This window comes from Botryllus schlosseri, chromosome 13 (assembly GCF_051294905.1).
Source record: "Botryllus schlosseri isolate E-star chromosome 13, Bs_hap1, whole genome shotgun sequence".
NCBI lineage: Eukaryota > Metazoa > Chordata > Ascidiacea > Stolidobranchia > Styelidae > Botryllus > Botryllus schlosseri.
In genome coordinates, this window is record NC_137248.1 from 4,293,900 (window position 1) to 4,315,683 (window position 21,784).

Consider the following 21,784-nt stretch of genomic DNA (forward strand, 5'->3'; position numbering starts at 1 on the left):
TCTTAAGGAATGAGTTCATCAAATGTTCGCCTTGCCCGCCACGCGTTATGCAACAAAACCTTGCGGTATGTTCGTCAAGATTATGCACTTGGAAGTAAGGATGGTTTCGTTCATTAGCTTTAGCTATAGCCATATTTTAATTTGTTTGTTGCCCTTGATTGGTGATACCTCTACCGCTCTGGGACGTTCTGTTATTAGAACGTCTCAAGAGCCGCTTTCGTGAATGACGAGTCGTCACGCTCGAATAATTTGTTGCTCAGTGCAAAGCAATAATCAATGATAATAATATTAATAATCGTCAGATAGTATTTTCATCCTATCATGACACATGCGATGTACAAAGCGATAAGACACAATGCGATGAAATGACCAGATAGGTGGATGCGACCAGTTGCGGTCTCTTAAACTGCTGGCATCCACCGTGACCTAGTGCCCGATGTCAGTCAGTTCTTTTCGATGGTAATCTCTATTCCGCGGTTCTTTCTAGATCTGGCATTCCTTGTGGGTGCGTTCTTTCAGCGTGTCTTTTCTGGGCTTTTTAGTCGTCGTAAGAACAGCGACTCGGAGAAAGAGGAACCCAGATAAACCTCCTACGCGGAATCGAACTCCGGCCGCCCTGGTGGCAAGCGCTTATCGTCACCACTATACGTAACTCTGCCGCCACTGCGTACGGATAGTCCCTTTCGAACATTCAAAACGTGCAATATCTATACCTTTGAAATCTTGATTATCGAATTACAATGCATGTTTTATGTATTTGTTCCATTGCGGTCACTGTCCCGAAAATTTCAAGGATTTCTTTACGGTCGTGTCAGAAGTACAACATACGAGCGTCCACATCGTCCAACTCTCACATGGTCGACTTGAAAGATCATCGCTGTATCAAATATCAAATATGCCGGACCTGAAGTGGAACATTATCGCGTCGGCTTTTCGACATTCGTTGAGCATGTCCACAATGTCGAAATGCAAGCAATTTTTACTGAATGAATACTATTCGGCCCTCAAGTTTACCGCACCATGACCTGACATTTCCCCGTCCGTCACATGCCACGTCATTTTGTCACTTGTAGTTTATATTATCTTATCTTCTTCACCTTTCATTCAGTACTGTGCAGTGTGCGTGACACTTTTTTCCACCGTGGTGGGTGTCTGATTTCAAAGACTAGCCTACTCCATGTAGTTTCATCCTATCTTATCTTTGTATCGCAGCGTTGTGGTGTTTTGAAATGATGAAAATATTAACAAACTGATACTGATACGTTGCAACGTAATCCCCGGAATCGTGGATGGCTGCCGAGAATTCTTGTGCGTTGTGATGTATAAATATAGGCAGCATAAAAGAGGTTGCTGGCATATTCTATGGCCTGTGATCAGATAAGAACAGGATGTCCACGACGTGTTGCCCGTTCAATCTGCGTTGTGGTGGCAAATGGTATGAGGAAGACTGATATGGTAGGTTGTGATCGAGACTCGAGAGTGTCTGGGGAAAGTGAGCAGCGCAATAACCAACAGTGTTGCAACGGTGGGAAATCCCTTGCGCTTGTCGTTTTCGCAAAAGGAACAATAACGGGCCTTACTCTGCAGCGACATCTCTCGTAAAGTTGTTTACAACACCGACAACTGATTGCGTGGGAGCTTGAGCATTGGACCAGAAAACTAATGAAGGTAAGGGTCATAATGAAATCGGACGTTACTGATGAACACAACGACCACGATAGAACGTAGCGATCATAATGAACATAACTGTAAAGAAATAAAATAGGCAACACTCAACACGAGGTTCATATTGAAGAGTGGGGCAGGACAACTAATGAACATAAGGATCACTATAAAATAAGAAAACTAGAGAGCAGTAGTATCGTAATGAGAAATAAAATAGGCTAACCAATGATCAAAGACATCCGATATAGTCACGTCTCAAATTCTTTTCGCCGCAAAATTTGGGCACCGTTGTAATCCTATAACGAAGATTCGAATTGAGAAGCTTAACCAAAAAAGCAGGTAAGCTGAGACACGACAGACAGTAACTTGCTGACCAATCTATAGTTGCTATGAGCGACCAATAGCCAGAACAAAGTTGTACAACTAGTCGAGAAGAACTCTGTCTAGTATTCTGTAGCTATTTATTACCAATTTATCTTGCTGTGTATTTCAACACGTATCGGATCACTTTAGGCTACTCATCATTCACAATGTACGGTGCATTTCGTGATCACCACAAACGTTATTTTATTATACGAAGTACATAATATATGAATTCACCTTGACAATCATACTTACCTGACGAGGCAGTAAACCGGGATCAAGCAGCCGGTTCTGCCTGGGCGAGGCCTAGCCATTGCACTGCGGCTAGGTTGACCCCAGCGATTACCCCAAATGTGGGTAACTCGGTCGTGTAATTTCTGTTAGTGGGGTCTGCGTTCGCGCTAACCCCTTACCAAACGCCTTAACAAATCGTATCTTGCATATGTCACATCACTCGTACAGCAGTCGCTTCAACGACCTCTTACTTTCGTAGTGGTTGTCTTGTATTCCGTGCTCATTGCAAAACAGTACTAAATAGTGTGTCAGTCGCTTATAGTCCATTTAAAAATTACATATTGCTTTCATAATCGACACTTTCACTGCATGTAAGTGCGGGTTTCTGGAACGGTAGCCTACTGCAATACTACAGAAGGTCTCTGTTGCGCCGACCGTAAATTCGTACGCTGGTAGGCACCGTTCTCGTGTGTAGTAGTTTCTCAGGTTGCAGGGGAAAATCAATTATTACAGCACGCGGAGGACACAGTAAACGCTTTCAAATCAACCGAAGTTCATCAAGGAGGGATTGTGATTGGCGAAACAACGATAAAATATGATGCGGATTATGTTGGATTTGCAGTTGTCATTATAAACCGTGATATCTCGAAGGTAATGCTATGTGAAGATGATCTCACAGCGTGCTAGGCTGTCATACATGATGTAGGCAGGCGTCTGGAAGGCAATGCCTCGGATTTGAAGTGAGATGACACGGCGTTTCGTGATGTTGTTGGCTGTATACGTCGAGAATTGCGCCTTAATCTGGGAGATAACCCCGGTACTTGAGATAACTAGGATCCTGCATAACTGCATGTCTTTCATATAGGTAGGTATCTCATGTAACGACAGTGCTTGTGTTAAGTGTCAATGAGTTGCGGCCGGGAAAATGCTTATTTTAAACCTTGGACAGTTCGACATAGGCATTAGACATATATATATCATGAGACGTCCAATACGCTTGGGTACGAAAATCTAGTGTTAATGCATAAGATTGAAATCAGAGGGAATTCCTCTTGATGAAACCATTGATTGGCTGAGAATGTGAGTAAACATGTCGAACGATACGCCTTTATCTTGCGCTTACGGTATCATCTTCCTCGCTTACGTGTAGCCCGAGGCAGTAATCGCCGAATTCGCTAACAAGGATGTTGCCTAACTAGAGTATTCGAACGGAACTACGTTGCTTTACCCTTCAGGTAGCGAGTTACAGTCGATGAGCGAGCATAATTCAAATTTCTGAAAGGGCCTACGGTATTCATCTAGATAAGTTGAGTCTGTGGGACACCGGGTGGGTATATTTTAGAGGCTGGGCTTAAGAACGGCGTGCCAGAATCTAGTTAGGCTTAGGATTATGCATATGGCTTAGGATTATGTAATTGTATTGCGGACGGCATGCCATTCTACAATATCAATAATACAGGTCGATATGAAATATGACAAATCTCAACTAGAACATTTAATATGTGGCAGTAATTCGAAAATATATCCCATATAAACTTCGTTTGTTGACATTAAATTTCCAGCTGAATAACAACCTAGCACTCAAAATGGCGAATTTTCAGGTCAGGGAAAATAACGTTTCAGATTTCTCTCCAAACAGTGAACTCCTATAGTCGCCATCGATATATTCAGCAGTATACCTAAGATTTGAACAATTGTAGGGATGTCGTCACTGAACAGGCCGAGACATATCGACCGGAATGGGCGGGTATTGGTGGTACTCTATAGTTTAAATTAGTACCGGTCGTCGGGACTGCCTGCATAGAATTACATAGACCATAGTAGCCGTTAAGCTTACTGTTAATTCTTTGACAATCGCAGTGGATGCGCTTACGATGCAATTACTTGAGTACCATATTTATGGGATGTATTGCCATCGATGGATATGAACTTACTGGATAAACGACGATGACACCTACGAATTCGAGTGGAATTTGGATATACAAAAGTCTGCTACTTTTAGTGGTCTTATTATTAAATCTTACAAGCATCTGCAACGCAAGTAAGTGATATGTTTCCAACATCGCGTAGCCCACCTAACCTATATGTCACTGAATGTGCTGCATACGAGCATATCTCCGGACATCGTCCAATATATTTGTGGACAATCCGTAACTCGCAGATGAGTCACACACTTTCTTTTATGTTACGTCAGTGAAGTTACCATGAATGGCGATGCTATCATTTCTTAACAAGACAATTTTGGTAACCCCAATATCAGACCAGGATTTTTTGTCCTTAAGCATCATCTTACTGTTCTTTTGTCAACAGTTAAATATGGATGAAAATACAGGATCGAGCGAATAGATTACGTTCTGTTTGAATACTTTGCCGTAGAAACTAGATCTAAACTTGTGGTTCTCAAACTGTGGGGCGCGCGCCCGCCCCCTGGGGGCTGAAAGCATCTGAAGGGGGCGCGAAGCTGCTGTCGACTGAATTTTTTTTCGCTATTTTCGTTTTTGCTCTGTGTATAATCCGTATTTCATATTTGAGAATTCATTCATCAACATTCATAACCTTCCATTCCATCAAACTATCCGTTGGAATTGCCAGCATTCTCGCTGCATTTTGTGATACGACGATAAGGGGGGCGCGCAATTTTTCACTATCATAAAATGGGGCGTGTCTAAAAAGTTTGAGAACCACTGATCTAAACAATTGATTTGCGTAGACGACGATATTGATTTCACGATGACATATATAGCCTACGGTTTTATATTATTTTTCTTGGCATGTAGTTTTTGGCATTGTGCAAGTAGAGTGATACATTTCGTTTTAATGCAGATGTACGCGTAGACGTAAAAAATATACGATTTTGAAAATTTATTTTCTTTGTGAAAATGCTGTGGGTTAATCACGACGTCACAGATATGACATTCCCACAAACGTGCGTAGCTTTGTAATGTTTCGTATGCTGCGATTCGACGAATCTGGGTTTCAAGGATTTCACAGTGGAAAAATGCGATCGAAACTATAGCTCTCGAAAAGGTTCATCTCCAACTACCCCACTAGAATCATCAGATTTAATTCTCCATTGATATTCCAGTATTCGTATCATCATCTCGCAACTGTTTTGACCTAGTAAAATATACTCTGATAACATAACGGTTGTTAGACTCCAATAAACATTGCGGGGAGTAGCATAACGAGATTTCCTCTGCATATGTGAAGAAGACGCACAAACGTATTATCGCTATAGTAATAGTACGAGTTTACTATAGTACGGGCTGATTTATGTTATTTATTCAAAATTGAACTCATTGGGATCTCGCGACGCCATTTATGATATTAATATTTAGGGATAGGGAAACTTAAAACGTTGACATTGTATTGATGTAGCATCAACGTGAATTTTGCTGTGCAAACAGCATAAGCGAAATGTCAGCCCGTTTCGGTATAACTGTTAGAATATGATATCGGATTATGTTTGTCTGCGCGGTGTTCGCCTAACGAGGTACGCAATTACTATCTCCCGCTATTTGCCCAGAGGCCATAGCAGTTTTATGACTAATTCACGATTTATGCCTTTTCTTACTGTCACAATGGGATTTTGCTATTTCTCGAGTGGGAGCAGTAAGTCAGTTATCGACATGCTATTGTTCTCTACCGATAAACTGCGCGTTTGGTGTCATGTCGAATGTTGCGAGACCAGCGGTAATCCTTTCGTCCTGTTGCCAACTCCTTATTTTCGCTGCGTTGCTAATATTAGCGACATCGCATCTGAAGGCTCAGTTCACACCGAAACTGTGACAAATAAAAAACATTTATATGACTTATGATCACCAATAAAGTGTAACCATAGATAGGAGTAACGATGAAGTATTAATAACAGTAATCCGAACCGAAATGTCGTATCAGAATACGGGAAGTTGATGAAAGGCTACTGAATCGTATACTATTTCACCAAATACTTTATAATGACTGTGGCATAAGTCACATCGCGAGGGATTTGGTTATAGGTCTTTGGTTATAGTGGGGTTGCGTTTGAATCAAAATTCAATTTAAAACAATCATGTTTAAAACAAGTCCTTGTTTAAAACATGCTTTTTAGCAAGGACGTCACGGATATTCAATTTTGACGTGATACTGGATTGATATTGACAATTGAAGATATAGGGTAGATATAGCTTGACGAAATAGGCTTCCGACCACTGACACAGACGAACCGAAAATATCTTAAACCAGGACTACATCGTCATGCAGCATCTTTAAGGTCGGCGGTCATCATCATCAGATCATGCATTCCGTACCAATGGTCTATATCAGTGGTTCTTAACCTTTTTTCCTCCAGCGCCCCCTTTCAAAAATTATCGTGCTCCAGCGCCCCCAACCTCGTATTTTAAGGAATGTACAAAAGACACTGAGTAAGAGGGAGGGCCGTAACAGCACTTCGTCAACCCCCCTAAAAACGATTGCCTTGCGCACCCATAGCGTGATAAACCAAACTTCTGAGGGCTTCGCACCCGAACCCCGTAGCGTGATTTCGATGGTCAGCAAAGTTTGTGTGGACAGGTCGCCCTAGGTACCAAAATTTTCTATAATGCATTAATGAATAGGTGGTAATTACATATATAAGTCGCTATAAACTTTTTATCCTCTTAGCCCACGTAATCAGATTTACCAGTAGCGCTGAGTGAGCTGTTGTATTGGAAGAAAAAGGGCACGTAATTAATAATTAAGCATACTCGGGCGTACCCGTAGGTACAATTGATTCGTTACCAGGGTCGTAGCAGCACTTCGCCCCCCCAAAAAAACGTTGGTCTGCTGCCCCCCATCGGGTGATAAACCTAACTTCCGGGGGGCTTCGCCCCCAGACCCCTCCACGGCTATCCGCTATTTGCAGATACTAGTCATCTACATTCTCGCCTAGACGCGCGAAGCGTGAAAAATTTCAATAATTAATGATTGAATTGGTCAATATGATCGGTAATTGCATGTATATTGATATCAAATTTTATCCTCTCTCTGCTCACGTAAACAGATTTACCGGTGAAGCTGAGTGATGTGTGATTGAAAAGGTAGGATCTCTCAATAATAATTATACATCTTCGGGCGTATACCCGTTGGCAGGAACGAAACGGCACTTCGTCAGGACCTTCGAAAAAACTTTGGTCTGTGGCTCCCATAGGGTGATAAACCGACCGCCCCGATCACGTTGTTCGCTTTTGCCACGAAATCAGCTGCACTGTTTAGCGAGCCAGTGCGAAGCGCGAAAATTTTCGATAATTCATGATAAAATCGGTCAATAAGATCGGGAATTGCATATATATTGCTATCAATTTCTTGTCCTCTCTGCTCACGTTACCAGATTTACCGGTAGAGCTGGGTGAGGTGCAATGTTCCCTCTAAGCTGCGCACGTGCGCAGTGCTGACACGGTCTCTGCGCACAGAAAATCTACGTTGCGCACAACGAATCCAAAGTTATGACCTTTTTTACTTGTTACGCACTGTTGTCCAAGGGTCTGCACAGTGAGTTGTTGAGTGTGCGCAGACTCGTCAAAACGTAGAGGGAACATTGTGAGGTGTCTTGGAAACTGTAGGGCCCGTAACTAATAATTACACATATTCGGGCGGGCGGACCCGTTGGTATGACTTCGTTGCATGATGTTATTTCGCGACCTCCTGTCTGCTATATCGAAAAATATAGAATCGCCCAACACGGATATCGCCCAACAGTTCTATATATCCCTGTCGCCCAATTGTACTAAACTAAAAGACGCACACGATTTCAAATTGGTATTTATTCACTGGCATATAATTTTTCCCTGCCAGATGGAATTCGTCTTCTGAGGTTCAGATTGCCAAGACAGGAACATTCGGTGCCAGTCATTTAGGCGCCCATGGACAATTAAACCTATATGTCTTTTGTAGGCTATATATCAGTGGTTCTCAACCTTTTTCACCTCGCGGACCGGCAAAAATTTAAAAGATATGTGGCGGACCGGCTGACCTTAAAAATTGAGATCAACCCCAAATGTAAGGTGTGCAGCCGTTAACGCATCGAAGGGACTATATAGTACTCATGTTGTGAATAGTTACTGAGATAGGATATGTTCGCGGAGAGCGCGAAAATTTTGTCGGATTCACGAGCGAAATTCATCATTAATATTCGTAATTTCACATATCACTATCAAATATTTATTTTCTCAGCCAATGTGATCAGATTCATCGGTAGACTTGATGTAGGGAGTGTTTTCGAAATTTTAGGGAAAGTTATGAATTATGATGCATCATCGGGTGGGCAAATTGTTATTGTAGTCAATTTGTTGAGTGTTGTTATTTCTTGACCTCCATTCATGATTGTCCGTATAGTTTAAAGATATTGGAATCCCCAAACGTGCCAGAAACATGAGGAGCGTACGATTCCAAGTTGGTATTTCTATATGGGATGCATCATTTTCCTCGGCTGTTCGCATCTGTACTGTGAGACTCTGATTGCAAAGGGCGCTACGACTACATTAAAATCGAGAAATGAAGTCAGATTGAATCTTGCACAGCGCGAAAGAAATTTAATTAAAATATCTCCAAAATTGGGGATTCAATTCGTATATTCTATTTTCATGTCGACGGAACTCACGGAAGCCAACACATACTAATTGAATTACGTATCCACAGCCGCACAAATTTCCTTTTACGGCCACAGGTTGGTCACCCCTGTACCAGAGAGTGCCAATTTGAGAGTTTTGTTCGTAATTAAATATGTTTATGATGGCATTCACGTGATTTTACGCTACTGTCTGCTGAGTGCTGAGTCGAAGTAAAATTGACTTGCCCAGATAAACATAGGCTAATTTCGTGCCGATGGCCGTGGATTAGCCGACCGCGCCAACTCGAATAATATTATTCTCTTATATAATATTCAGTGATGGAGTGTTTTGAAGTAAGACCAAGCACCTTGTCGAGCTATCTTGACCATTTCCCAATAATAAAAGACGTAGCATACTACGAGTACAATTCGGCGCACGATACCACCTGACAACAGCTATACCTGGCCATTCTCAAAATTAATGAATCGAAAACGTATGATCGTACGAATTGCGCGGTTTAGCGAGTCGCTCGCATGTCACCGGAGACAGCTTGAACTTCAAGTCAAACCGAACATGTTTGCGGGCCTAATCTTACTTCGCGAAGTTGTGCATCAGTTTCAAATTTGATGTTATATTTATTCTACTAATGTACTAGCCTTCAACATCTTGCATCTTGAAAATAAGGGATAAAATCTTAATGTAACTCGCGGACCGGCAGAAAAGACGTCGCGGACCGGCACCGGTCCGGGGACCGGCGGTTGAGAACCACTGCTATATATAACGAAGTTTTCGGTGTTAATTTGCTCCGAATACGCATTAAGGATATGTCCTACCACCACATCATCTACTGCGAGGCCATTTTTCTCCAGCGCCCCCCATTTCGCCCCCCTGAGCCCAGCGCCCCCCATATCGCCCCCTGAGCGTTTTCGCCCCTTTCAAAATCGCCAGCGCCCCTTGGGGGGCGCTGGTGGCAAGGTTAAGAACCACTGGTCTATATCTATACGTAGAGTAGCCGTTGATCCGACTATTTCGCGGGTTCCAACCATCCCATATCGTATACGTCGGCTATATCGGGTGGTAATCATCCGTAGGCTCATAGAGCATGTTTTTGGAAAGTATTTACACACTTATGGCATAATTATACGGCTTGAAAAAACACAATTTTTTGTAAAGGCCTTTGTTTAATACCCTGTTTAAAACATGTTGTAAGAAAAGTGTTTTTAAACAGCCATTTGTTTTAAATGCAGCCCTAGGTGACAGATATCATGAGTAGTGAATGAATACAATGACATGGTCTTATCGGTAACTAAGCAGTCCTTTAGTCTGCTAAAACAAATCTGGACAATCAACGGGACAGATAACAATAGATGAATTCCCTGAACAATTAGGTACACAGCGGCCTACGACAGGCCCCGGGTACACATAGCTGTGGCTGGACGAAATCGAACACCTCTTTAGTTACACATAGCACAGTATGCGTCTTTTGATTTGTAATCATAACTGTGGCTGGGTTAATCAGTATTCGAAATGTCGTATATCCGCAAACATGCGTAGCCACCTCAATCCTCATGCTACCTGCATAGGATGCTACGATAAAGCCACTGGAAGGGTGTAAAGATATAGTGTGGAAAGTGCAATTCCCGTCGCTAAAATAATGCTTTGTCGAAGTCGGTGAAAATTTAGGAAGATGCCTAGCGTCAACATGCAACATTTCAACAGTATTACGGTAATACTGTCGTCACAGCCGATAGCAACGGTGGTCGTTATGATGTCAATGTAGGTTTAATCAGTCAGTCAGTCGTTTTCTTATATTAGGTCGCATTTGGTAGCTATCATTTATAGAAGTCTACCTCTCCAATCTCCATGCCCTGTGGGCTGCCATTCACCTATATTTTCTTGTGTTGTTCTGAAATTATACAGCGAACCAACGAAATGGCACTAATAGCGAGTAATCTCCCAACTCCAATTTGCCCAGAATCTACGGAAAATTACACTGTTCCTGCTACATCGTGGCATGACCATTTAACCACACGAATAGTATGACCAAGTCGGACTTGGTCCGCGTAAGAATATCAATAACTCCGCAATGTAAGGTACACCGGGCATACGATACAACCTGTGTAATTCGCATGTTTGTGTTATCAATGTGAAGAACGGTTGTATATGTGTAATTGGAATATCCCAGGTTTCAACTGGTATAGAGGATGCTACTCCTTGCCGTATGGCGGAAATATACACAGACTGCCCGAGCGGGAGGTATCGGCCGACTGGACGCCCGCAAAATGCGCCATGAAATGTGCCAAATCCAGGTATAACTAATTCTAATATTATTCCAAGTTTATATTGTGACTTCGATGTATTTCTATTTGCCTCGAAAAGCTACGCGTTTGCGTATTTGACATCGACAACGTCGTGTTTCTGCCTTGGAGCGCTGACACAGAAAGTCCATCTCGCAGTATGCAACCGCAGGTAAGATGGATGATAAAAGCGCGCCATTAAGCCAGATTTAGTTTTAAAACGGTGTAATATTAGATCGTTTTAGGTCGTTTTGAGTTGGAAGATGTTAAATTTAACTGTTTGCTGAAACCGGGATGATACAAATGGATTATAAATGAGGTTTAGACCAACCTGATTTACCGATGGACTCCGCGTTGCAAGTACTTGATCAATTACAAACTGCAGATTATTGCTTGTACGCGCGAGAATTTCTGTCCCCATTTTCACGCTCAAAGACCCACAGCCATGGTTGCCGTAATGTCCTTATTTCTCCTATTTCTCTATATTTTCAAGAGCGATGTCTGATACGAATTCATATTCCATAATTCATCAGATTTGTCCTTATTTGTGAGGCTTATCATTAATTTCTTCCTTATTTTCGGCAAATGAGGCAATGATTCGGTCTGGTCGAAGGTGATGGTATTTTTCTGGTCATCAACTGGTAAGAGCGTTTGGCTGTCCTTAGTTTGCGATCCAAGTCAATCAGGTTTATTAATGTTTTCATCGTTTCAAAACATCAGAAGACTGCGATACAATGAAAAGATAGGAAGATGTCGAAACAACTTGGAGTAGCCATTAAGATCAGACACCCACCTTAAATCAAGTCGATGACAACCATGACTCATACAAGACGGGATAAGAGATTCGTCATCGCTAGTTTTGTGTTCTAAAATTATCGGAATTATGCCCACAACATTACAAAAGCTATCGGAATCTTTTCCACAGCATTGCGACAGTGGTTTATGTTCGCTATTGCGAAGCAATTTTGGTTCCACCTTCGTATTTTTAGGCAATACACTCTTTTATCCTAATATACATTCGGCTGGAACAATGAAGACTATATTGTTTTATCTTCAGATGCCCGGGTAACGCTGTATTCCGTTGCGGCGGCACTCGGACTGCGAGCGTATACTCCGTGTACGGCCCGTACATCAAGAAATTCGAATTGAACGTGAAACCTCTCATCGCCACGAAATATCAGGATATTACTCTCACCATCAACATAGAATTAGGCGCCGATTCGTCAAGAAGAACAGGTAATGTCAAGCGCAGCAAATGCCGTACCAACGTATAGACGTTTTGTTATGCTATCAGTAAAATCTATTACAAATATATAATACAGAATATTTTCTTCTACGCCTGCAATTCTGTGGAAAAAATCTTCCAGCTTTTATCAGATTATCTGACTCGCTATATGTTTTCATGCGTTAAATCAATACCGTTTTATGTATACGTGCATTCCAACCACAGTACTGATCATTCTTTACCAACAGGGACCCCGACCGATATCGGATTTTTGAGCCGATACCGATAAAAACGATAGCTGGCACATTTACCTACATACCCGACATATTCAATCGATATTCAAAAGATATGGAATCTAGCTTAAGGCACATTTACAAAACGTCAGAGGAATTAGTTGAAAAACCGATACAGGCATTGCAATTACTGGACACGATATAAATCTGACGTCACGAAAATCGCCCATATTTTTTACCGATAATGGCCGATACCGAAGTTTTCTCAAAGTGCTCCCTTCTTCTATACATATCCTCATATTTACTATATTTTTGCATATACCCGTGTGCACTGCTCCCTAGTGAAGGGTTGATATATTGCTATATACGGCCATCAATAAATTATTATAATAATGTTATATATTCTTTATTCACAGTAAAACTGGTCAATACACGATAATCCGGGGAGCAAAGTGCCCCCTAAGGAAAATGCGAGATTGGAGTAAACGTTTGAAATTTTAGTGATGGAGTCATATTGATATTCCTATGCCATACATGAAGAGGTCAGAATACAGAATTGCGGTAGATAGAGAATTGGCAAGGGCTACAGAGGTAGATGATTGAAAATGAGGAATCGAAATTACATGCATTACGAAGTTATGCAATAGTTTTTGAGAACAAGTGTTGGTGAATTTAAGGTCTTCCGCAGAATATACATAATGCCCAATAAAGTGATCTTCTGGACCATGTCGAATCGAACGTTTCCCGGAATCTTTTGGATATGTCTCATGAGTTTTTTTGCTTGTTATTACATATAGGCTAACATCCATATAAATTCTCCAAGGTGGAGTCGTGCACTAGTCGAAAAAATACCAAAAATAGTACATCACATATCTTCTATTACAGGCATTCGCTCCGTTGATAGCAATTCGTTCCGCAAGGCGAAGGTTACCATATCGGAGGACGAAACCATGAGGCCGAAACGCGTCAGTCGGGTCCTCGTGATACGCGGTCGTAAAGGGCAAGCAAAAATTACGCTGCGGTATGCCACGGAAGGCCGAAAAGCTCTCGGTACATGTTTGAATTCGACTTGCTCAGTAATGAAGTTATCGTTAGCTCTGCTTTTTTCGAATCGCTCACAGATATTACCATCACGAATCCGGTGTCCACGCACTCGGACCGGATTTACGTCGACGTGGAATCTCGCATGCCAAGCGAGCTGAAGCTGTGGCTTGAAAACGTGGGGATGCAATCGGTGTGCAATCCGGAGACTGGCGGTATGTTAAATGGTATCATACGTATAGCAGAGTATAAGGTAATGCGTGGCCCACGATACCAAGTACCAAGTATCGTAGGCCCCGGGTAATGCTAGATATGTATTGACAATTAATCTGTTTCTGTGTCTTTTTATGTATGTGTATTGTGTATATTATGGTTTGAAGTTTGGAGGGATCACAATGATGTTATGGTTACATAGTCACTGGCGTTGGCCATTTGAAATTCAAACTTGAACTATCCCGTGTAATGTGCGAATCGCCACTGTAAATTGAATATACGCAGATAACGCAGAAATCAAGCTGTCATATGTTAATAGATTTAGAATAGGCAGACTATATCAGTAGCTAAATCTGCTGTTAAACACGGCTATCATTTTACTTTGCTATTCATGCGATATATGAAAATGTTTAATGCGTTATTTCCACACCCCTTACGCACGCGGGGCTATACTATATAAGTGGTGCGGTTTTGTTGCATCGCTAATAGAAATGGACAATTGAAATCCGCGATTCGAAATTCATCCGAATATGACCGATTCGATTCGATTTAAAACAGGATCCTGTCGGGAATAGCAAAAGAACCGATTCTACGACACTTGATTTTACGTTTGTCGATTGTAAACATTTTTCAAGGGAATATAGATTGTTGAAATTACACGGTCTTCCAACCAGTGTTTCAAGGCTAATCCAGCATAAGTTGTTGCCTCTTCTGGAACGATAATTGCAAAACAGTTCATGCCTGCTATATCTGGTTGGAGATGGTGTTACTAGGGACATCTAATCCCCATTGCTATCTAAAACCTTGTTGATACTAATATGCGGTTGTGCTACTACTAGTCACGTGCGGCGGTAGACCGGATGATTGCAGTCTAGTAATTAGGAGGCGGCGCGCAGTAGCTTCTCGCATATACGTGAGCGATTTGAGATGATAACAACCTTAATTATATATTTCTGGCGAACGAGATGTCACAATTGCAGTAATTTGTTCTCGGGTTTTGATGTTGAGTTGTCGGTTTTGAGGAACATCTGTTTGAGAATCGACGTCGTCGCGCTGGGATTTGCCACCGAAACTGGAAACTGTGTTTGAGGTTTGGAGATAATTTCCATAAAACGGCGAATTGGATCCGTCTACAATTTGTACGGGCATAGTGCTATTGAGCGTTTTCCTGGGCGAATTGAATTTAGCAGTATTTTCTGGTGAAAACGACGCCATAAGAGATTGACTCAATTGATTATATCATAATATATCTATTGGAATGCGAAATACGTCACTGACATAATCACTGCAGCAAATAGGCGGTTTAACCAGTTCGAAAATGCAGCATTGTAAAAGGCAGACTTGAACGACTAATTCTAGTTCCCTGATCAGACTAATTTTAGCGAAATGATCGTAATATTATGCTGGTCTCATTTTTTTCTGTTTCTTTGCTCTAATTCAAATTATAATCTAACATTTTGAATGTTTATTCGATCTGATTTAAATTCTAATCTAATTTCTGGTTTTCCTGAAAATACTACATCAGAACTGTATATAGCGCGGAACGAATCAAGCTTGGGGCCCCCTGCCAGGACATTTGCCATTCTTATGCTTATCAGTATTAACTATGATTTGATATGAACTCAACTTGGTTTAGTTTTCACAAATTCCGTAATCCTAAAACTACTCTAATATGTACTGTATAGTAGGGATGGTGTGAACGTGAGGTTCACGTTCGCGTTCTGTGTGTGAATCTCAGAAATTTAGAGGTTCACGTTCACAAACGAACCTTGGTAGGTTCTGCACTGTGAACCTTTTTCATATATATTACAATTTTTACTTCATTATGACATCTTGGTTGGAATTTATTGCATTTCAACTGCGGGCCACTCTATGCATGGCGTTGACAGCATGAAAAAATCAACACTAAACGAGCATGCACCTTGACAATCTCAAAATATTTACATGCTTTGTTACAAAAGTTTGCTCGAAAAATCCAGTTTTCCGTTTGTGAATATTTAGTGACTCTTTGCTGTGTGCTTGACCCGCAATCACAAAACATCACGGGCGACATACCCTATACATGTCGTCAGCGAATGATGCTTATTCAACCAATCAATGAAATTGATATCGTTGTCTGATGTAAAAAATCTAGCAAGCTTACGGGGTTATTCTTGACTTCATATATTTATTGTATCATAAAAACCAAATCCGTGCGATTGGGGTGCTGTCTATACTATCGGTAGCGAGTATAAAAATTGGAAACCCGTTTTACACTCTGCTCAATATCAACCTAGCAATACTGAGACGCCGGATACATTGTCCCGTCTGGCCTAGACTCTTAAGGTGTAAGTTTATATTCCCTTGCAAGAGCTCGTCGAAGTTGTTGGCAATGCGACAGAAGATATTGATTTTATGGTATTATTATTATATCATTTGATGGCACCAGTTGATACATTTGGCGACGTTTAAAACGTCGGTATCTACTTCAGCATTGTGGCATTATATTACCCGAGTCGTCGCTAGCTATCGTATACATTAACATAGGCTATCACTTCACTGCAATGTATGGTTAGAATTAGCAATATGACGTCACATGACGTCATGAGGTTCACGTTCGCGTTCACACAGAACCTTTCAAAAAGGTTCGCGTCCACACGAACCTGAACCTTTCAGAGGTTCACATCATCCCTATACTGTATAGGTATAAGTCTAATATTGAAAAAAAAAACTGTACGGCGATCAGTCTAATTCTAGGGTGGATTGCACAGATGCCGATTGAAAAGTAATCACCGATTGCCTTAATCGGCGATAATTTAATCAGCGAGCAAGGTCACCTGGCGACTCTGTGGTACAGATACGGATTCGCCTGTGAGTTATCTTATCGCGGATCACTGACGCAAATCGACGCAAATGACGTACGTTAGCAATCAGCTGTTTTCGTTCGGTGGCGATATGAACTGTGTCGTCATAACGGAGAGATGAGCTCTTCATAGATATGTATGTTTAGTTGATGTCATGTGCGTATAGCAGCTAACTAAGCTGTTGCTACTGCACAGTGTAAGGTTATGAACGTCAGAACCCGTCAGAACAAACGTTTTGAGGTTATGAAAAGAGGTATTGTAGGAATAGCGTACCGAAATCTTCGTCTTATACCGGTATTGCTGTGCCAGAAACTCTACTACAAATTTCGTATATTGCAGGACATTTATCTCATTACTCAGGGATCTAGATCTAGATAGATACTTTTCAGATAGAACTATATTTTCCGTTTATTGGTGCATTAGTCATGATAGCCGCTTTACCAATGTGAAGATATACAAATTGAGCTCATACACACACATTTGCATACCGTACCATTTTGATTTCTCCATACCAATGACAATTGGCTCTGCGGGAGTGTAGAAGTAAATTTCAGCCATTGCAAGGATCTAACTGTTGTGCAATGTGACGATGTTATCATATAATAAGTCATATGCATACATGTGTTCAAGTGCTGTACCAACAGTAATGCATTTATGTTACAATTTTGCAATGCAAAGTTATCTGCTGTTACCCAGTTGAGTAATCTTGTTTGTTGACAGCCAAACCCCACTTCAGTTTATCAAGAATTTGGTCAACCATAAAATTCAATACAACCTGTTTTATAGAGAGCTACATTAATATAGTGCAATATCGACTGAGAATAGCAATGGATCCATACCTCAATGTTCTTGCTACCCTCCAGATGTTAGAGAGCCTAGCAGAAGAGAGAGTGCCAAGAAGATTGGTCAAAGACCGAGCAAATCCATCGGAATATACCCTGGAGGTTAGCGACACGATAACGTGAAGGCACAACCGAGCACGACTTCAGCGCAGATAGATTGTTCAAAATCACTTCTCTACAATGTCTTGAGTATTTCATCTCGTGTTTGAACACCAATAACCACACATTCAATTCCTCTTCAATTATTTTTATTACGAGATCCAGTAACCTATGCTGTAGTCAGAATTGGACAACTAGAAAATCAGATTTTCAAAATTATTAGACTATGATGATAATTATGGCTGCATATTTTTCCAAATTAGAATAGAATTATAGACACAGTAGTCATTTTTCAATTAAATCAAAATAGGGATTACTGAATATGTGAAAATTTGGAAATCTGCACAACTCTACTAAGTATTGTAGAGTTCTACTGTAGAATTTTCAGCAAAACCATAAATTAAGTTAGAAATATATTACTGGCATTTTGCACTTACTATTCTAATTATACAGCCAATTAACTAGTTGTCCAAGTCTGGTTTTTGTGCTATTTCGATTTGTTGCTGTATTTTCTCAATTTTGCAGTTCTTTTTCCATTTCCAGTTTCTGGTACTTGATATGCATCTGTAATTCAAAATATTTCATTCTGATATCATGCTGCTTCTTTGCCATTTCCAGGACGCTCATTTTGATCACCAACATTATAGTTAAAATATGATTTTTCAGCAACACACCTGGCTCTCTTTTTCAAGACAATTGCCGTTGAGCTTTTTGTGTTCTCTGTTTCATCTTGCATATCTGAATGTAGTAATGAATAAACTGTGGGTTGCATCACCATCTTTGTATGCTAACACTTACCGGTCTGGTGTTCCATCCTGAAGTCTGTCGAGGGAACTGAAGGAAGCGTCACATCGCCATCAGCAACGAAAAGGCAGCAATTTCATTTGCTGCAAGAAAACTATGGTTAACAACAGTTGTATTGATTCAATAGAGTTCAAATTCAATAGAGCAATGTTAATGTCAATCAAAACAACCCGCAATGTTCTATTTGAAGTATTCGTGTGGCTATGTTAGTACCAACACTATTCATATGGATTTCAAATTAGTACCTCAACTTACCATCGCTGTTGTGACATAAAGAACCAGCCTCTGTGTTCACATCCTCGTCGATGATGAAGGTGCAAACTGAATCTTCGGAATATGCATCTGAATAAACATTTTATTTAAAAATGTTAGTTAGAAATACATTAGATAAGTTACTTTCAAATGATTTTTTCACGGTTTATCTTAACCCCGCGAAACATAGGAAGCATGGAGGACTAAAATCATGACTTGACTCGAGTTGTAATAGGATGAATGGATTTGACTCGAGTCACTGCTTCAATATGACATACGGTATGAGAAATCCTGACTCGAAGTCAAATCTTCAAGTCAAGTTGCAAGCCTAACAATAATAATGGCCAACGATACTGCTCAGGCACCTGCACACGCACAGTAACAAAGCCAGACTGTTGCAAGTTAAAATTGGATGCAAGTTCCTCTGCCGTTGGTTGTAACATATTAAAAAAGTTGATGTCCTAAATGCACTCACCATCATGTGACTATCGAATACGCAATCGTAGTCATACCGATGTTTCAAACATTCAATTTGAGATGGAAGAAGGTCTGAAAAGTGATAATAAATATACCAGTGCTATAAAAATCAATTTCAGATTAGGAATTTGCCGAGCAGTGTTCCCCATGTGTCGTTTTCGTATAGCTGATGACGTGCAGCAGTCTCTGGCTATGGTTAGTTTGTTGGGAATTACAAAAATACAATAAATCCATGTTTTCATGATCATCAAAATTTGTCTATTCAGTTCAAAACGAGCGTTAAAACGTGAGTATGAAGCACGCAGAGAGTCACGATACACACGGATGGAAACAATACATCTCCTACTGCGAATTTTAAAGAATTGCCAGTAAAATTTCCTATCAAAAACCTTTTCCAAGGAGTTCGTCAACTGGAGGTGGGCCAGTTTTGGCCCGTTCGACGCGTTGTGATGCATATGTCTTTTTTGCTTTTCGTTTCAAATTTTTCAATACATTCTGGATTTGGCCAGTTGTACGGCTGCACGCGCAGGACTAGTATTCATAGCTGCATATTTCTTACTCATTACATCTCAGGCCGCATCTTTTGTTTTGCCATCAGTCTTTTTGTCTTCCTTGGTTTCAATATATTCTTCTATCAATTCAATTATTCTAAACTCTTCTTGTCTGTTGCAATTTTCCGTCCTCGTATTTTATTACCAAAGTATACTATCGAATTCTGTACAGTGTACAGTCTGTAAAAAATGTCATACCGGTAATCATAGCATAAGGTACTATCGGCTGTGGTAGGCCCACGCCCATAATATGCGCCAACAGTTGTAGTAGTGTCTGAGTACAATATTTTCAAGTAATACCGCAACTGCACGTCAGAGCATCCAGTTAACACCATCTCAATACCAAATACTAGTGTACCTATAGCCTGCCCGGACCGCAGTCAACGCGAAGCACACAGCCGATTAACTTTCTAGACACCTCTCTCGGCGGATAACATTTGGCCGATTAAAATTCACCGATTAGTTGCAGATCGGCATCTGTGCCACGGAAGCCAGCCGATTACTGACGTTTAATCGGCGATTAGGGATTAATCGACATCTGTGCAATCCACCCCTAATCTAATTTAGAATAGATGAAAATCTTCCAGCTGTCCAAATCTGGTAAAAATATTGATCAAAGATGATGACAGTATAGCTACATAGGCCATCAGAAAGTCGATAGTTTTCCGTATCATCGCGCTGTTTATTGTGAATAGGTGTCTCAGGGATTTTAGGAGCAAATAGCAGCTTTGCATCTATGCCTGCTGTTCTTATGAATCACGGACGAAATGAAAGCAGAAAACTACATCTCATGATTATCGTGAAAAGTTACTCCGGGTTCTAGTTTCAATAATAATTCGATGATTTCTATTAAGAAGATACAACGAAACCCTATTCAATTAAACCAGATTATATTTGCCTTGCCTGCGACTTGTCGCACCGGATTTTATTCTGAACAAGCGAGTGTGAGGTTCTATGCCATTCCATATCAACAAGGATTGTCGTGTAAATGTCGATCGCCGAGACGCTACTGAACACGGAATTTAGTATCCGCGTGCGATATGTGGCTCGTGCATAGACTGTTGTCATTAGCTTATGACAGCTTAAGAGATAACAAAACCGCGCGATATGGGATTGGCTCTATGCTCAATGTATAGTTATTTTGTGCAAGTAAACACTTCTGTTCGCCATAGGGCAGGTTCATTGTTTATCACGTTTTGCGCAAATTGTTTCGGAGTTTAGGACTGTACATTTCTTAACATTGGAGAGTATATTGCAGTTTACAACGTAGACCCGGAGGCTCACGATTTACACTGATTACGGTTTAGGAGAAATTGACTCGTCGCAAAATACGATTTTTGTCGGAGAACCGGTCGCTTTCCGAGCCAAGGTGATTAGCGGCTACAACTTGACTTTCACTTGGGACTTCTGCGGGATTGATGAACGAGTCTATGAGTTCGCTACTGAAAATCCATCGTGTCAGCTGACACTGTGCAAAGAAAATATACAGGTAAATACCTATAGTGTTGAATTGCTTTCTGTTATGCAAGTGAGCTGACCCCGGACTGAGGACGATGTAACGAATGTAAATCATCAGTGCCTCATATACAGCTACACTTTGCCATCCTTTTCTGCCTCGTATATTAAATGTGCTTCATTCACTTTTGGAATAAGCACACTCGTGTATTGAGGCCATTGTTGCATCATTGTACAGAGTAGGTCAGCAACGATGTACTTCTACGTTTTGCGAGCAGCTATGTAGATTTTGCCAGCTTATACTACATAGGCTACTCATACAAAGGGTTCTACTTTTAGACAACTTGGATTTTGTAAAGTAGAAAGTAGTTTTGTGATATCCTTGCATCTGGAAAACTGGGTGAAAGAGCCTATGTATCACGGCAACTGAATATATTTTCAGAAATTGCACCTATTTGTAGTGTCATTGGTCATTCTTGGTTAGTGGCGAAGTGGCCACCTCTGATCAGCAGCTAGAAGTATGCGACCCATCGACCAAATATTCATTTTCAAGCCGCTCACTTGAGTGTGGTTTGGTATTTTTCATATTTTCAATTTCTACTTCTATACTTGAGTTCTGAAAAG

The 21,784-nt window shown here is 40.9% G+C and overlaps 2 protein-coding genes, 1 long non-coding RNA gene and 1 other non-coding gene across 5 annotated transcripts in view; 2 read left to right on the forward strand and 2 right to left on the reverse strand.

Annotated features, from left to right (window-relative positions):
- Positions 1-21,784, reverse strand: part of LOC145454734 (uncharacterized) — a 136,133-nt gene that overhangs the window by 99,567 nt on the left and 14,782 nt on the right. The window lies entirely within an intron of this gene.
- Positions 2,276-2,439, forward strand: LOC145454859 (U1 spliceosomal RNA). Its single transcript, XR_013920245.1, has one exon. It is a non-coding gene; the product is annotated as a U1 spliceosomal RNA (small nuclear RNA).
- LOC145454230 (uncharacterized) overlaps positions 3,320-21,784 on the forward strand; it is a 66,859-nt gene continuing 48,394 nt past the window's right edge. The window contains exons 1-7 of the mRNA XM_080332234.1: positions 3,320-4,303; positions 11,014-11,137; positions 11,208-11,297; positions 12,183-12,361; positions 13,469-13,633; positions 13,705-13,839; positions 21,013-21,194. Of these exons, the coding sequence (XP_080188360.1) occupies positions 4,210-4,303; positions 11,014-11,137; positions 11,208-11,297; positions 12,183-12,361; positions 13,469-13,633; positions 13,705-13,839; positions 21,013-21,194 (969 nt within the window). The 5' untranslated portion in view covers positions 3,320-4,209. The remainder of the gene's footprint in view (positions 4,304-11,013; positions 11,138-11,207; positions 11,298-12,182; positions 12,362-13,468; positions 13,634-13,704; positions 13,840-21,012; positions 21,195-21,784) is intronic.
- LOC145454741 (uncharacterized) overlaps positions 16,827-21,784 on the reverse strand; it is a 55,498-nt gene continuing 50,540 nt past the window's right edge. Inside the window, exons 2-7 of one of the 2 annotated variants that reach the window (XR_013920211.1) lie at positions 19,714-20,258; positions 19,153-19,226; positions 18,681-18,767; positions 18,420-18,508; positions 18,296-18,359; positions 16,827-18,185 (exon numbers count right to left, since the gene is read on the reverse strand). This is a non-coding gene — a long non-coding RNA (uncharacterized LOC145454741). The other variant, XR_013920212.1, reaches the window with a different exon arrangement.